This window comes from Bos javanicus, chromosome 16 (assembly GCF_032452875.1).
Source record: "Bos javanicus breed banteng chromosome 16, ARS-OSU_banteng_1.0, whole genome shotgun sequence".
NCBI lineage: Eukaryota > Metazoa > Chordata > Mammalia > Artiodactyla > Bovidae > Bos > Bos javanicus.
The window spans coordinates 47,468,592-47,487,075 of NC_083883.1; the positions used below are offsets into that span (position 1 = coordinate 47,468,592).

The window sequence follows — 18,484 nt, forward strand, 5'->3', positions numbered from 1 at the left end:
TGTTAGATTTGAATATGGATAGAGTCTTTACATGGGCTTCCCTCATAGCTCAGCTGGTAAATCATCTGCCTGCAATGCAGGAGACCCAGGTTTGATTCCTGGGTCAGGAAGATCCCCTGGAGAAGGAAAGGGCAACCCACTCCAGTATTCTTGCCTGGAGAATCCCACGGACAGAGGAGCCTGGCATGCTACAGTCCATGGGATCACATGAGTCAGACATGACTTCGCAACTTAACCAACGATTAAACCAAGAGTCATTTACAGGTCTTCCCTGATAGCCCAGCTGGTAAAGAATCTACCTGCAGTGTAGGAGACCCCAGTTTGATTCCTGCGTTGGGAAGTTCCCCTGGAGAAGGGATAGGGTACCCACTCTAGTATTTTGGGGCTTCCCTGGTGGCTCAGATGGTAAAGAATTCACCTGCAATGCAGGAGACCTGGCTTCAGTCCCTGGGTTGGGAAGATTCCCTGGGGGAGGGCATGGCAACCTATTTCAGTATTCTTGCCCGGTGAATCCCTAAGGACAGAGGAGCCTGGCAGGCTACAGTCCATAGGGTCACAAAGAGTTGGACACTACTGAGTGACTAAGCATAGCACAGCACAGTGTCATTTACATCATTTTTTAATTAGACCTAGAAATATATGGGAATTCTCAGGGGCCAGGGTAGGGAAGAGTGGGGAGATTCAAAGGTCTTGAACAGAAGTTGGCCCAATAGAAATAGCTGTACAGATGTTCAGAATCAGTTAGCTACCGCCCTTTTAGTTTTTTTAATGTAGTGATTTAAAATGTTTATTTATTTAATTTTTTCGCCACACCATGCAGCATGCAGGATCTTAGTTCTCCAACCAGGTATCAAACTTGGGTCCCCTGCAGTAGAAGTGTGGAGTCCTAACCACTGGACTGCCAGTAAAGTCCCTCTCATTCTTATTGAACAGTCTTTTCCTGATGCACTTTAGGTGACATGGCTGACACCGTAGTGACAGGTGTTTGCGCCTTTTTAACTGATTTGTAAATAAAGAAGAGAGGTGCAAAAAACATTTCTTACATAGTTGGCTGTAGGAGTTAGTGAGATTCTATAGGGTAAATAAGACAGATTTTTCCCGTCGGAGCCTGTCCTTAGGTTTACATTAGGCTTTATTAGAAACTGGAATTTGCTGTCTCAAGCCAAGGTACTCTATAGACGGTGACAGAAACTTAGGACAGTCTTTTAAAAACAACTGTCCTTTAGTGATACAGAGTCAGCACCCCTCACAAGGTAGCTCGGACATGAAAAATGCAACATTTTCCACCTGGAGCCGCCTTTAAACACGTTCTTAGTTGGATCTGGAAGGCAAGTAGAAGGAAAGACACATCAGGAATGGCAGAGTCTCTGGGAAAATTGTGGTTGGAAGAAGGACAAAGAGAGGTGGGCTTGCCTGCTGCTGGTGTGGTCAGAACTAAGTGGAGGATTCAGTGCTTTGTAAACACATTGGGTTTTTCATTTGCAGTGCTCAGTGACCCCCAGACCAGGGCCATCTACGACATCTATGGCAAGAGAGGACTGGAGATGGAAGGCTGGGAGGTAAGAGAAGCTCTGCGCCTGGTATCCCAGGAAGGGACACCTCAACAGCTACAGAATAACACCCCCAAAACCCCGCAACCTGCTGTGGGGCCTGTGAGAGTCCCTTTCTCACCTTATATTTTGGTTTAAGAGACTGAATTTTACACTTGGCTTTGCCACTTTATAGAACTTGGGACCGTCAGTCATCGAACTCGTCCTGTGTTTCCTAACCCGTCAGGGGAATGGAGGGATGAACTAGACCAGTAAGTTTTAACCCCGGGGAGGGAACAGGCTGGTCGGGGTGATGGTCAGAGGGTGTCTGCAAGGGTACAGTTCTGTCTACATGTACACGTCCTTCCACACACACACTTCCTTCCACCCTCCAGGGTCCTGAGTGCCTCTCTCCAACCGAGGTCATAACTGCACGTAGGAATTGTTTGGTGATATTAAGAGTTGTACATGTAAACAAGATGGAAACAGAGAAAAGTTTAGAGCTACTGGATTACATTTTCTGTAATGATCCTTCCAGCTTTAATGAGCTGTACTGTTAGGATGTTATAGAGAGTAAACGAAATAGATAGCAGTGTCTATGTAGTAGATAACCTGGGCCACCATGCCTTGTGAGAACAATCACTGAAGTCCAGAAGTTTCTGTGTGGGGACATGAGTTCAATCCCTACTCCAGGAAGATCCCACATGCTGCTGGGCACCTAAGCCCGTGGGCCACAACTACCAAGCCCGCGCACCTGAAGCCCGTGCTCCAGTGAGAAGCCCGTGCACTGCAACTGGAGAGTAGCCCCCACTCACCACAACTAGAGAAAGCCCGTGCACCGCAGTGAAGACCCAGAGCCGCAAAAAAAAGAAGGTTCCATTTTCTTTCACTCTGCCCCTGAGCAGTCTTAGAACCTTGGGCAGGCCGTTTGATTGTTTCACGCTTCCAAGTTATTATCTGAAAAATAATGATATGCAAATCAAGTAGAGAAATTAATCTGAAAACTGTAAAACTCTGTATTGGCTATAAAAACATGTAGGTGTTATTACTTAATTTCATTATAGAAACTTGGTTCTGACGCCCAAGAAATTCTGGTAGATGTTAACGTTAACTGTCGTTGAGTTACTTCTTCATTGATGTGTAAACTCTCCCTTGAAGTTCCTTTGATCTCAAACCTGTATGCCTGTCTCTTCTAATTCTAATATGAAAACCTTCTAAAGACCTTTGGGTACAGACGGGAAGAGAAGCGAAACGGGGTTTCTCCAGTGCTTAACACTGGTAGCCTACAGGCCATTTTCTACATGCAGCTGTGTTTTGGTTGTCCACACAATGAATTGTAGTTGCTGACTTTAAAATTTGGGAAGCTTTACATAGAAGTATCTTTATCTTCTCTGGAAAAATTAGAAGATCTGACAACACTGTATCTAAATTCCCCTCTGAGGCAACAGTCAATCCAGATATGAGGAGCCCCTGCTGTTTGGACTGGACTGTACCATCCAGTTTGCCCCAGTCCCCACCACTCCCTATCATGTCTGGCCCTTGACCCATCCACAGTCCCAGTGAGCTCCCAGTGAGCATTTAGTTTCTGGCTTTTGGCTCGGTGGAAGTAACAGTGCATCGTGTCACATTAGTTCATGGTAGCAAAGTGTTAGATCTAATAGCTTACAATTTTTTTCATCAAAAAAGGAAAATAGAATCCTGTTGTATTTACTGAATTTCTCCTCACACTTCATGCCCCAGTTTAAAGCTCCCTTGTGTTTTGAAGATGTGGGTTGGTTACAGTTTTTCATGGCAGCAGTTGGGGCCACTGAAAAGCCTCAGGCCTCGGGTACGCATCCCCTCCTGAGTCTAGGCTTTTCATTGTCCCCACTCAGTGGGACAGCAGGGTGACTTCTTCCCAGCAAAACATCATGGTTTCCTATTATAAGACCAAACCGTCTCCCCGTTAGAAACAGAAGCACCACACACTGCAGTGATTATAAGAGCGTGTAGGCTGAGACCTTCCCAGGGGTCCAGTGGTTAAGACTTCACACTCCCAGTGCACGGGGCCCAGGTTCAATACCTGCTCAGGGAACTAGATCCCACATGCTGCAATTAAGAGTTCAAATGCTGTAACTAAGACCTGGTGCAGCCAAATAAATAAATAATTTTTAAAATAATAATAAAAATATAAAAGTATGTAAGCAGTCGTAGGTGGTAACTGGATAAGCTTTTATGTTCACATTTTTCAGTAGACTACTTTAAGGGAATCAAGTTCTCATCCACCAGAATTGGCTTTTTTTGCACTGATATTAATACTAAGCCTTCCCTGGGACTTCCCTGGTGATCCAGTGGTTAGGATTTTTCACTTCCAATGCAGGGGGCCCGGGTTCAGTCCCTGGTCAGGGAACTAAGGTCCCTCATGCCATGTGGCACGGCCAAAAATAAAAATAAATACTAAGCCTTCCCTGACAGTAGAAGGAAAAGATAGAAGTTACCTCCCCTGATACATATTTACAAGAGATATATCGGTGCTTAATGTAATAGGAAGATTGACCCCACTCTTCATACTGTGAAGAAAAAGCCTCACTGAACTCAAGAGCAGTTCACAGAGCTGGCGTCACCACTCCCTCGAGGAGTTCTCCAGGTGGTGGTTTGTTCAGTGCAAGGGTTCTCTCTTTTCAGTCACAGCTTCCACCCCACAGAGGAAGCTGTGTTCCCCTCAGGGTGTTGTTGGTGTTTTTAGACTATTGAACTTTTTACTTGCCGACTGGTATCCATTTGCCACACATCTGTTAGTCTAAACACACAGGTGGTCAGGAGGGTGGAGGGCACTGCTAAAGCCCCTAGTGTCTGGGGCTCCTTTAATCCAAAGATGTCAGAGTAGCCACCAACATGCTGGTGGCTGGATGATACCACCAGCCTTTCTGCCAGCGGAGGCCGGGGGTGAAATTGAGCTTTTATAGGTTGCATCAAATATTGGTTCTGTTTTCAGGCATTAGATAGGTTTTGGTCTTTTCTGTTTGTCTCTGTCTCTTCTTTTGTCTTTAACCTTTAAGAAAGTGGATCATCCTCTGGCAGCATTCCAAAGGAGTAAGACGCCGCCATTCACAGCTCATAACACCAGCCACCTGAGTCCCCAAAGTTGCAGTGTTTGTGCAGATACCCATGTTGAAAATGAACTTGGCCACTTCTTCTCTTAAATGGCAGAAATCCAGCTCTGAGCTGTGGAAGTGGAGTGGAAACCATACAACCCGGAGGGCGCTTACAGACCAGCTGATGTACATTTAGAGGAGCAGCCTTGGGCCTGGATCATCCATGCTTTGGTTTCTGTCTGCAGTCCTTTACATTCATCCATATCTCACTTTTCCCTACCTATTTGACATCATCCTTACAGTGTCTAAGAAGATTCGCCTGGGGAATTGCCTCGTGGTCCAGCTGAGACTTCGAGCTCCCCATTCAGGGGCCCAGTTCAATCCTTGGTCAGGGAACTAGATCCCACATGCCTCAATGAAGATCAAAGATCTCGCGTGTCACAACAAAGACCCAGCACAGCCAAAGAGACAATCAGCCTGTATTAAGAGGTATAATATGGTCAAGATCATGGAAAAGAAGACAGAAACTCCCACAGATCAGAGGAGACTAATGAGACGTGATTAAATGCAGTCCTGGACCCTGAATTGGATCCTAGGACGTAACTCTGATGTTACTGGAAAGACTGGTGAAATCCCAGAAGTCTGGGTTCAGTTAATAGCTTTGTACTAATGTTGGCATCCTGGACTTGACAGGTGTTTGTTCTTGGTTATGTAAGATGTTCACATTTGGGGGAGGCTGGGTAGATGAGAACTTTCTGTGTCGTCTTCGTAGCTTCTCTAAAGTTCTAAATTATTTTCTAAAATTATTCAAGTGAAAAGTTGTCTAACCAGAATCATAGAACAGACAGCATCTTGTGTGATTTTAATGCCCCAGGTGGCACTGTTGGTAAAGAACCCACCTGCCAACGCAAGAGATGTAAAAGACCTGGGTTCTATCCCTGGATCAGGAAGATCCCCTGGAGAAGGGAATGGCAACCTATTCCAGTATTCTTGTCAGGAAAATCCCATGGAGAGAGGAGCCTGGTGGACTACAGTCCATGGGGTGGCAAAGAGTCGAACATAACTGAAGTGACCTAGCACGTACACACTGTAGTGTAGAAGCATTTATAGGAGGAAGCTGAAGCTTAGTGAAGTGACTCGCCTGAGTTCTCCAGGAGGTTCAGGTGGTGTCGGAAAGCCTGGGTCCCTGTCCTCCTCCCACTGCGCCACCTGCTTCTACTGGTCTCTGCACCCCCTCGTCTGCAGGATAAGACATCCGACTAGCACAGAATAGACCTAGCTGATAGGTGATCAGGGTGGACCGTGCAGGTGTACAGACTCATGGGCTGCATGTGATACACTTCACTGATGAAAAACATTGAAAATATCTTTCCAACTGTACTTTCCAATTTAACGCACTTTGGGATGCTGTGTTCCGGGCTCATGTATCTAAGGGGTTACCCAAGGGAAGAAAAAGTGACTTGCAGCTGGCTTAGGCATCTTCCACTCTCCACCATGATGTTCTCTGTGTAGAGAAGGATGTAAACAGTAAAGGGCTGGGGGTGTCCCTAGTGGCTCAGTGGTAAAGAATTTCCCTGCCAGTGCAGAAGACACAGGTTGGATCCCTGGTCCGGGAAGGCCCCACATGCCACGGAGCCACTAAGGCTGTGTGCCACAACTGCTGAGACTGTTCTAGAGCCCATGTGCTCCAAAACAAGCCACCGCAATGAGAAGCACCCATGCACCACAGCTGCAGAGTAACCCCCGCTCTCTGCAACACAAAGACCCAGCCAAAAATAAAATAAGTAAACAAATGGATTTTTTGAAAAAATAAATAGTAAAGGGCCCCATGGGAGTTAGAATGAGATGCCCAGCCAAGGTATTTATAGCTCTAGAGTGGCCGGCCAGCTTGACTCTGCAGTTAGCTCTGATACGTACCAACTGTTTGCAAAACTTCTGTCAAATAGACTAGAAACAGAGTGACTTAACACCTTTGGGATATTTGCCTCTTCATTCTGTCACATAGTGTGGCAGAGAGTCATTTGCAAAAGTCACACAGCTGGAATTGTTGAAAATAAATCTTGTTCTCCTCTGGGCCCCATGGAGGGAGCACCCTATCAGTCCAAGATGGGGTGACGGAGAAGTGAAAGCGCCGTAAATAGATGTGCATGGGCACTTCCTGGCAGTTCAGTGGCTAAGACTCCATACTTTACCCGGGGCCCAGGTTCGATCTGTGGTCCAGGAACTAAGATTACATAAGCCGAGGGGCTTAGACAAAAATAGAAAAGATGGACAAGGCTGAGTGTTTATAAGCACTAGCGTTGTGAGCAGGCCGCATCAGTTCAATATCACCGAGGATGTTTTTGTGAGGTCACAAAGGGATCGTTGCTGTACCATTTGGACTTTCAGTTCCTAGATTATTTTAACAGTGTTTTTATTTTAAAACCCTGTTTAAAAGAAACAGTTGCCCCTTTTTGGTAATGAACAATTTATATGGGAGAGGAGAAAATGTTTTCATTATTTTTTTCTGTTTACTTGCTGAAAGCGACAGTGAACACATTTCTCAATTTAGGGGGGTAGGCCAGCTCCTGTATTTAATTTTCTGGATTGCCAAATAATGAAATCAGGTTGCACAAAGGCTGTTTTTAATGTATAATTAAAATTATACAGTAATTTTAATGTATAATTAAAATTATACAGTAATTTAATGTATATATTATATATGTTATATGTGTGTGCATGTATTATATATGTACACACATATAATATATATACATATATGTGTACATACGTGTGTAATTTTAATGTATATATTCATACATATGCGTAGGTTTTTAGGAAGATACATAAAAAATTGTTAACCTGTGAGAAGGAGGAGTATGGGGAGGGACTATACCTTTTTACTTCATATTTTTCTGTACCATTTTGATTTTTTGCTATAAGCATGCATTTTTTGAATAATTTTTAAAACTTGTGATTTCCAGGATAGCTTTCTTTCACATCACCTGCCTTTGTAGGTGTTCTTTGAGCAGCCCCTCCAGTCTCCCCTGTGTTTCTCCCACTACCACAGGCTCAGGACTGTCTGATCTTTTCCTCCAATGACCTTGGCGGTGTCTCTGCTGCTCCCACTCTCAGTGTCCCTCATGGACTTGTACCTTTTGGGGCCCTTGGGAATCACCTGGTGGGGGTTCCTCTCTCACAGGTGTGGTACCCAAGACCCATGTGGCCCTTCCCATCCTGTTTGAAATCTCAGAGACTATCTTGCTTTTGGATGAGCTATACAGTAGGAAAAACCACTAGACCATTCGGGTATATTTGACCTAAATCAAATCCCTTACGATTATACAGTGAAATAGATTCAAGGGATTAGATCTGATAGACAGTGCCTGAAGAACTATAGATGGAGGTTCATGACATTGTACAGGAGGCAGGGATCAAGACCATCGCCAAGAATAAGAAATGCAAAAAGGCAAAATGGTTGTCTGAGGACACCTTACAAATAGCTGTGAAAAGAAGAGAAGTGAAAGGCAAAAGAGAAAAGGAAAGATATACCCATTTGAATGCAGAGTTCCAAAGAATAGCAAGGAGAGATAAGAAAGCCTTCTTCAGTCAATGCAAAGAAATAGAGGAAAACAACAGAATGGGAAAGACTAGAGATCTCTTCAAGAAAATTAGAGATACCAAGGGAACATTTCATGCAAAGATGAGCACAATAAAGGACAGAAACAGTATGGACCTAACAGAAGCAGAAGGTATTAAGAAGAGGTAGCAAGAATACACAGAACTACACAAAAATGATCTTCATGACCCAGTTAATCATGATGGTGTGATCACTCACCTAGAGCCAGACATCCTGTGAAGTCAAGTGGGCCTTAGTAAGCATCACTACGAACAAAGCTAGTGGAGGTGATGGAATTCCAGTTGAGCTATTCCAAATCCTAAAAGATGATGTTATGAAAGTGCTGCACTCGTTATGCCAGCAAATGTGGAAAACTCAGCAGTGGCCGCAGGACTGGAAAAGGTCAGTTTTCATTCCAATCCCAAAGAAAGGCAATGCCAAAGAATGTTCAAACTACTGCATAATTGCACCCATCTCACAGGCTAGCAAAGTAATGCTCAAAATTCTCCAAGCCAGGCTTCAACAGTATGTAAACCATGAACTTCCAGATGTTCAAGCTGGATTTAGAAAAGGCAGAGGAAGCAGAGATCAAATTGCCAACACCTGTTGGATCATCGAAAAAGCAAGAGAGTTCCAGAAAAACATCTACTTCTGCTTTATTGACTATGCCAAAGCCTTTGACTGCATGGATCACAACAAACTGTGGAAAATTCTGAAAGAGATGGGAATACTAGACCACCTGACCTGCCTCCTGAGAAATCTGTATGGAGCTCAGGAAGCAACAGTTGGAACTGGACGTGAAACAACAGACTGGTCCAGATTGGGAAAGGAGTACGTCAAGGCTATATGTTGTCACCCTGCTTATTTAACTTATATGCAGCGTACATCATGAGAAATGCTGGGCTGGAAGAAGCACAAGCTGGAATCAAGATTGCCAGGAGAAATATCAATAACCACAGATATGCAGATGACACCACCCTTATGGCAGAAAGTGAAGAAGAACTAAAGAGCCTCTTGATGAACGTGAGAGAGGAGAGTGAAAAAGTTGGCTTAAAACTCAACATTCAGAAAATTAAGATCATGGCATCTAATTCCATCACTTCGTGGCAAATAGATGGGGAAGCAATAGAAACAGTGATTTTGGGGGGCTCCAAAATCACGGCAGATGGTGACTGGAGCCATAAAATTCAAAGACGCTTGCTCCTTGGAAGAAAAGTTATCACCAACCTAGACAGCATATTAAAAGCAGAGACATTACTTTGCCAACAAAGGCCCATCTCGTCAAGGCTATGGTTTTTCAGTAGTCATGTGTGGATGTGAGAGTTGGACTATAAATAAAGCTGAGCACCAATGAATTGATGCTTTTGAACTGTGGTGTTGGAGAAGACTCTTGAGAGTCATGGACAGCAAGGAGATCCATCCTAAAGGAAATCAGTCCTGAATATTCATTGGAAAGACTGATGCTGAAGCTGAAACTCCAATACTTTGGCCACCGGATGCAAAGAACTGACTCATTGGAAAAGACCCTGAAGCTAGGAAAGATTGAAGGCAGGAGGAGAAGGGGACAACAGAGGATGAGATGGTTGGATGTCATCACCACCAACTCAATGGACATGAGTTTGAGTAAACTCCGGGAGTTGGTGATGGACAGGGAGGCCTGGCGTGCTGCAGTCCATGGGGTCGCAAAGAGTTGAACAGGACTAAGCAACTGAGCTGAACTGAACTGAAGAAAGGCTGAGGTGGCTTCCCTGGTGGCTCAGAGGTTAAAGCGTCTGCCTGCAATGCGGGAGACTGGGGTTCAGTCCCTGGGTCGGGAAGATCCCCTGGAGAAGGAAATGGCAACCCACTCCAGTATTCTTGCCTGGAGAATCTGGTGGAGTCGCAAAGAGTCGGACACGACTGAGCGATTTCACTTCACTTCACTTCACTTCAAGCAACTGAGCTGAACTGAACTGAAGAAAGGCTGAGGTGGGCAAGAAAGGCCTTGCCTGCTCGCAGGCCTGACATCCTTGTGTGTCCTCAAGGGCTGCTGATTGGTACCTGAGTATTGTTTATACTCTGACAATATATAGCCGACATCGTACATCCTAAGGTTCATTTCAGGTTGTAGGAGGAAGAGCCCTACTGCTAAAACACTGAGACCTCATGGCTTAAGGTTGTTGGTCTAGGAAGCTCAAAGGGTGCCCCCGGTGGAGGCCCAGTGCACAAGGGAAATGTGCCAGGGCTGTTGTGGAGGCCTCGCCCCTCTCTGGACGTTGTTTTTAGCCTGCATTGTGGTGGCCTCACTGGAAAATTTAAACTGTGATACTTGAGGTGACATTTTCTCAGGAAGAATCCTGCAGCCTTGGAGACAAGTGACCAAAAAAAATCACTTCAGTCTCTGGAGTGCTGAGGGAGAGCACGGACTGGGGACTGAGCAGATGTGAAGGCGAACCTGGCTTTACCGGGGCCCACACGGTTGGACAGGAACGTCCCCTGGTCTCATTGGGGGCTCTCACGGTCCCGGGGGAGAGGAGCACCGGGACACGGTTAACACTCGGGTCTGTTGTGTCTTCCTCACCATCTGGGTCCTCAGCTGACTTCTCTCACTTCTGCCCACAGGTCGTGGAAAGGAGGAGAACGCCAGCTGAGATCAGAGAAGAGTTTGAGCGGCTGCAGCGCGAGAGGGAGGAGAGGAGACTGCAGCAGCGCACCAACCCCAAGGTCAGTGGCTGGTTCTGGGGGGAGCAGCGGTCTGATGTGGTCAGTGCTGCGGGCTCTTACAGTGAGGCTGTGAGAATTGGGAGGAACCGAGTGTCGCTTATCAGGTCTCAGAGTGCCACCTGCCTGGAGGGCCACTGGCAGGCCTGCTGGTGATGCCTGGGGAGAAGGCAAAACGGGGGACATCCCGAGTACGGGCACAGGCCAGCTGGTGAAGACCCGTCCTTATAATCACGCTGCCCGAGCTCTTGACTGTAAGAATCAGCCAGAGGCCCGTGTCAAGAGAGGACAGCCTCCTGCCCGCACACTGAGGCCCAGGGTTCCTTGCAAACCAGTTAGGATACGGAGGGCCAGAGAGCCCAGACCATGGGCCATTTCCAAACCACATTAAGTGGGGGCCGTGTGTGCATCACCCAGGACAGCCGCGCCATGAACACCGGGTAACAGACTGTTTCTGCAGCCATAGAGTGACCTCTTCTACCCGTCAGTCAGGTCCCCGATGGAGGCCGAGTCATATAATCCAGGGACATGCCTGAGTCTGAGAGTTACTTTTCAGTCCAGTTATGGTCTCTCTTTCCTGTGATTCGTTAGGGAGGCAGATTGTTCTGCGTGTGCACCTCGGTCCCATGACACACAGGATAACTTGGTCAGTTCACGATGCCAGTGGTATTGAATGACTGACTGCACTTGGCTCAGGGTTCCTGCTCCACAGTGTTTAATAATAAGAGAACTCGGCAGGCGGGCTCTGTCAGTGTGGCCAGGACAGCCCGGCAGGCAGCCTGAAGATCTTCTAAAGGAGAAGAACAAATGCTGGCTTACATGAGGGAAGCTTGATGTTCAGAGTTTCTGATCACATGCACTGTACAAAATGAACTTTTCTAAGACCCTACATCATTTAAAGGCCCACATATTCAGAAAACTCCCATCTCTTCGAATCCTGTTACATTGCAGGGTGTATTCGTAAACGCCAGGGCCTCTCCCCAACCCTTCAGTGAGTGACAGCTTCAGTGAAACAGTTCCTTTGGGTCAACCAAGACAGAGACTTGAGACATGGGCTGCACCAGGTCAGGGGCTGTGAGATGTTCAGACATTTGAAAATCTCCAAGGTGCTCTGATCCATGCTGACAGGTTCCCTTCTCGAGGGTCCAGCCAGCGCACCAGAGGGGGTCTGGGTAAATGTCAGTGTTGGCAGGTGGAGGTCAGTGTCAGGGAGTGGGGAGGGGTGCCTGGCAGGAGCGGGCCGTTCCTGTGGTGTCTTTGCTTTGCTGGCTGAAGTTCTGCTGCTTTCAGAGCAGTGAGGGGGAAAGAGTGTCACAGCAACCCACGCCTCTGTGTCCTGGGATGAGATGGTCCATCTGGGTGTGTGTGGTGATCATTTATTGTGCTTCTATGGAGATGTGTCTCCAGGCCATGTTTATGTGGAATGAGGAAGCACAGCTGTGACCATTCCACACGGGTATGCGGGATATTGTACGATTCCCAATACTTCACTACTTCTATAAAGTGCTGCCGGATAAATAAGGATATTTCCTAACCAGAAGTACTGAGTGATAACCAGATGTTGGCTCTGCGGCATTTTGAAGAGGTTTCGAGCTGGATCTCTTATTTCATTTCCAAGTGTTTTGCTTTGCAAGATGAGCAGTGAGGTTTAGCATGTTCTCATCCTAAAGTGAGAGGGGTGATCTCTTTTGAGATGACCAGAAGGAGGAGGAGGACCCTTCTGATGACCAGGGGGCTTGCACTGGTCTGTCACCCGGACCCCACAGGGGACCATGGCTTTGTAGGGGAGGGGAGCAGCAGACTGGATAATGTTCATTATACTGCCTCTGAAACTGGTGTGGGTGTTTCTCCATTTTTACAAGAGTTCACTGGGGAGGAATTTTCCTGTTGGAGTATGTACCAAGAACAGGCAAAAAGATCAAGTGGGAGAAACCCATAGTTTGGAAATACTGCCTCTGACGCAGTGATGTGGGATGCAGAGCTCACACTTTGACCTCTGTGCAGGTTTCTAGTTTGTAAAATAAGGATGCTTATCCTAACCACCATGCCAAGTTGTTAAATGATTGAAGAAATATGACATCGATGTTAATTTCTTAGAGACAGACAAGGCTGCTCTGTAAGTGCAAAGTGGTATGCATACCGAGGTTGGGTGAAGAACTTGCTTCAGTATCTCGATCAGCACCATGTGGAAAGCATTCGCCTCACTCGAGTGGTCCATTGCCCCCAGTAGCTGGGTTTGTTGGAAGGAAATCTGTCAGTTGGGTTCTGGAAATGGCCCTCTACAGATACTACCCCCCTGCTCCCTTGGCCGAAGTGCAGTGCCTTCCATGTGGCTAGCCACCTGTGAGTCCTGCCTTGCGTGAGGGTGCTGTGGGCAGTGCTGCGGGGTGGGAAGAAGGGAGTGGTGCCAGCTCCAGCAGGCGCCTCCTTCCCTCTGGCCCTGTCGCCGGCGGGACCCAATCGAGCGCACAGGCTCCACATATGCCAGGGCAGCCTGGGGAGCCTCGCACTTGGCACTGGGGCTCTGGATTTGGACTCCACCCCCAGCTCTGGGCCCTGGACCCAGTCACTTCTCCAGCTTTAGCTCGGTTTCTCCCTGTGTGAAATGAGAGGTTTGCCGTGAGGCCCAGAGCATAAGGTCATATCCTCAGACCCCAGAATCCTTAGCTTCATCACCTGTTTCCTGTCTTTCCGTCTATGTGTGATCAAATTCCTCTATCTGCATTTCCTGCTGGAAAATGCCAAGCTTAGGTTGTTGGGTCCCAGGGTCTCCAGGGCACTCCACGTTGAGCCGATATTGGGGAGGGGATTTATAATCAGACAGACGGTGAGGTTCATCTGCATCCTTGAGGGCTGAGTGTGACGGGTCTGAGGGGACTACCCTGGCCTTCCTCTTTCCATCCTTAAGATCATACAATAGGCTTGTTCTCTGCCGTGTTCACGTCATATTGATTACTGTCATCCCTTTCTTTTGCTAATACCCATAAATCTTCTCTCTCTGGACAGGAGCCGGTTCTGGGAGTCAGACTTTTCACTGCCTTGTTAATGAACTTGTCCAGACCCCATAAGAAGCAGGACGTTAAGTCAAAGATTGTTTAATGGGCTTCATTGTCTGACTTTGAGAGTATCATTTCCTTTCTTTTGGACCCTGTTACATAAGAGTTTCATGAAGATTGTTTCTGGGTTCCCTGGACCATTTGTTCTCCTTTCACTGTTACAGAGGTAGACATAAACTCCCTGGTAAGTTTGTCTTCCTGATTTTAGAAGGGCCATCTTATCGGTGTGGTTTTCTATAATAGCCGAAAATCACAATTCAACTTTATCAGGAAGAAAAAATATAAAATAATGTGTCAAGGAAGACATGTAAGCCCAAAGTAGTTTCATAAAGTTTTTTTTTTTTTTTTAAGATTAGTTTTGGTTGCCATGCCTAATGATTATAGCCCTTGGAATGAGTCCATGGTTATAGCTTCAGTCTGTTCCATGGAAGTGACTCTAATGTCGTAAACCGAATCGACTTGGCTGACAGGATAATCATGCAGAAGAAAAGCTGTTTGAACCCATATGTTTGTTGTGCTCAGTGGCAGAAAGGGGCAATTTACCATATGCAGAAATGGGCTGCTGTTGAAAGTGAACAAACCAGGATGGTGTCACCAAAGGAGAAGGGACCAGGTCAAAAAAGTGCTTTGATATTAAGTGGATCTTTGGGGGAGAGGCAAGGTGGCCAACTGGAGGGATGTGTAGAAAGCTCTTTTACCTGGGTCGTAGCTGCTGCATCTGCATCCTGCCAGAGAGACCGGCTGATAAACTAAGTGTCAGGGTTAAAGACTACAGGGCGGGGTAGTGGGGCAGCATTGCAGTTGGGACCGAGTTTCCTTAGAAGCCCTGGTAAGTTGAGTTGAAAACCTAAAAAGCCAGCTTAAAACTCAGCATTCAGAAAACAATGATCACCGAATCCGGTCCCATCACTTCATGGAAAATCAGTCAGTTCAGTTGCTGAGTCATGTCCAACTCTTTGCGACCCCATGGACTACAGCACACACGGCTTCCCTGTCCATCACCAACTCCTGGAGCTTGCTCAAATTCATGTCCATCGACTCAGTGATGCCATCCAACTATCTCATCCTCTGTCGTCCCCCTTCTCTTCCTGCCTTCAATCTTTCCCAGCATCAGGGTCTTTTACAGTGAGTGAGTTCTTCACATCAGGTGGCCCAAGTATTGGAGTTTCAGCTTCAGCATCAGTCCTTCCAATGAATATTCAGGACTGATTTCCTTTAGGATGGACTGGTTGGATCTCCTTGCAGTCCAAGGGACTCTTAAGAGTCTTCTCCAGCACCACAGTTCAAAACCATTTCAGTGCTCAGCTTTCTTTATGGTCCAACTCTCACATCCACACATGACTACTGGAAAAACCATAACTTTGACTAGATGGACCTTTGTCAGAAAAGTAATGTTTTTGCTTATTGATATGCTGTCTAGGATGGTCATAGCTTTTCTTCCAAGGAGCAAATGTCTTTTATTTTCATGGCTGCAGTTACCATCTGCCGTGATTTTGGAGCCCAAGAAAATAAAGTCTGTCACTATTTCCATTGTTTCCCCATGTATTTACCATGAAATGATGGGACTGGATGCCGTGATCTTTGTTTTTTGAATGTTGAGATTTAAGCCAACTTTTTCACTCTCCTCTTTCACCTTGATCAAGAGCTTCTTTAGTTCTTCACTTTCTGCCATAAGGGTGGTGTAATCTGCATATCTGAAGTTATTGGTATTTCTTCTGGCAATCTTGATTCTAGCTTATGCTTTATCCAGCCCAGCATTTTGCATGATGTACTCTGCATATAAGTTAAATAAGCAGAATGGCAATATACAGCCTTGACATACTCCTTTCCCAATTTGGAACCAGCCCATTGTTCCATGTCCGGTTCTTACTGTTGCTTCTTGACCTACATACACATTTCTCAGGAGGCAGATAAGGTGGCCCAGTCATGAAAAATAGATGGGGAAAAAAATGGAAACAGTGGCAGAGTTTATTTTCTTGGGCTCCAAAATCACTGTGGACAGGGACTGCAGCCATTAAATTAAAAGATGTTTGCTCCTTGGAAGAAAAGCTATGACAAACACAGACAGCATATTGAAAAACAGAGATATCACTTTGCCGACAAGGGTCCACCTAGTCAAAGCTGTGGTTTTTCCAGTAGTTATGTACAGATGTGAGAGTTGGACCATAAGGAAGGCTAAGCACCGATGCTTTTGAACTGTGGTGCTGGAGAAGACTCTTGAGAGTCCTTTGGACTGCAAGAAGATCAAACCAGTCGGTCCTAAAGCACATCAACCCTGAATATTCATTGAAAGAACTGATGCTGATGCTGAAGCTCCAATAGTTTGGCCACCTGATGCGAAGAGCCAACTCAGTGGAAAAGACCCTGATGATGGGAAAGGTTGAGGGCAAGAGGAGAAGGGGATGACATAGAGGATGAAGTGGTTAGATGGCATCATCAATTTAATGGACATGAGTTTTAGCAAACTCTAAGAGATGGTGAAGGACAGAGAAGCCTGGAATGCTGTAGTCCATGAGGTTGCAAAGAGCAGGACACAACTGAGCAACTGAATAACGTCAGCGAAACTAGTCAGTTAACTGATGTACATCACAATGTGTTTGCCTATTAAAAATTCAGATTATCAGGCTTCTACCTGGGAATCTGTGTTTTTACACGTCCCCACCCCAGAAATTCAGATGGGTGACTGAATATGAGAAGAATATAGAAGAATGCAGTAGTCTACAGATGAAAGAATAAAAAGATATATTTTTTACAGTGTTTCATTAATGGTTAAAGAACAAAGGGCAGGGATTGACTTAAGGATGGATATTTGGTCATTCAGGAGGATAGTGATCCAGTGGGTTTGTAATTTACAGATTGGAATAAGTATTTACAAGTAGCAGTCAGCTACTTCCCCTTGTGTTTACTCATTAAATCTTTGAATCTTAGCAGTTTGTGATTTTTATTCAGTAGCTCAAAACTTGAGAAACTAAGTAAATCAGATTCTTTTGACAACCTGTGTTATACTCTTATGACTGTGACCTGATTGAAAATAGTATGGAACCATGGGGTGTGCTCCCGTGGAGTCTGTTAGCTCTGGTTGAGGCCGGGGTGGGGGGCATGGTGTGACTGTCCCATGCTCTAGATTGAAACTTTCAGCCTCAGAAAAGTCACAGAGTTCTCAGTTGAACATCTGCAGCTGCTGGGTGTCTCTCGGCAGTTTTTCAGTAGTGTTATCATTGCGTGGAAAAGACTGTACGAGACTTGTCACTGTCATTGTCCTTGATGCTCTGACAGCAGAGGTAGGTGCCCTTGGACAAAGGTCAGCACACAGTGGTGGCCTGCTACCTCTTTTTGTCCAGCTCAGGAGCTAATAAGTGTTACTTGTTTCAATGGCTTTTAGGAAATCAAAAGAATAATATTTTGTCATACATAAAAATAATATGGAACTCAGGCTTCAGTGTCCATAAATACAGTTTTATTGTTATATAGCAAAGCTTGTTCATTTACAGATTCCCTTTGGCTGTTTTGCACTATAGCATCAGAGCAGACCATCTGCCCACAAAACCTTAAGCACTGATACCGGGCTATTTATGGAAAAGTGTGTGACTACCCTATTGTAGGAAAATAAGGTGAAATGTGCTCGTAGCAGGGAGAAAACAAAATACTTTAAAAGTTTTGTGTTTCATACTTAATAGCAAAGATTCTTTGAAAGTATTTTCCTTTGTAAACTTTTCATTTGATAAAATCTGATTTAGTACCAATTTAATAATAAAAGGATATAAACTTGCATATATTGAATTAGTGGTTGGAAGAAGTCTAACCCAAATCGGCCTCTCATTCCTAAGTCATGTCTTCCCACTGTATGAAAAGCATATTACGTTGGAAGTGAAAATGAATTGTAAGTTGCAGCGAAACCCTGTTTGACTCGTAGGGAAGTCTAATTCTGGTGCTGTGACCAGTCAATTTTTAGAAGGTCGTTTTCCTGGAAACAGAAGAAGAGCAGAAAGCAAGCATCAGGACCACTCTCTGAAGTGAGGAGGATGTGTCCTTGCAGCCGCACAGTGACCTGATCAGTCCCTGTCTGGGGCGGCTCCTCAGACATGGCTGGCACCTGAGCCTCAGGTTCTCCTCACTTCTCCACTCCTCTGGGTCATTTTTTTTCTTTTTTGGAGGGGAAGGGGCGGTCATTTTCCATAAACTTGTCAGCACCAAAGGCTGTCGAATCACAAAAGTGACTGGCTCATTGGAATTTTTGACTATTGGGGCCTTATTTAAAGAAACAACAAAATAGTTGAGAGAAAGTGATGCCTTGAGCACTGTTTTTAAACTTCTAGAGTCTGCTCTTGGAGAAGGCAATGGCACCACACTCCAGTACTCTTGCCTGGAAAATCCCATGAACCGAGGAGCCTGGTAGGCTGCAGTCCATGGGGTCGCTGAGGGTCGGACACGACCGAGCAACCTCACTTTCACTTTTCACTTTCATGCATTGGAGAAGGAAATGGCAACCCACTCCAGTGTTCTTGCCTGGAGAATCCCAGGGATGGT

At 45.7% G+C, this 18,484-nt stretch overlaps 1 protein-coding gene across 3 annotated transcripts in view; it reads left to right on the top strand.

The window, feature by feature from the left end:
* The window catches only part of DNAJC11 (DnaJ heat shock protein family (Hsp40) member C11), a 70,106-nt gene that overhangs the window by 26,237 nt on the left and 25,385 nt on the right, over nt 1-18,484 (top strand). For all 3 annotated transcript variants that reach the window (XM_061382890.1, XM_061382891.1, XM_061382889.1), the window contains exons 3-4: nt 1,486-1,559; nt 10,803-10,904. In XM_061382890.1, the coding sequence (XP_061238874.1) occupies nt 1,486-1,559; nt 10,803-10,904 (176 nt within the window). The remainder of the gene's footprint in view (nt 1-1,485; nt 1,560-10,802; nt 10,905-18,484) is intronic.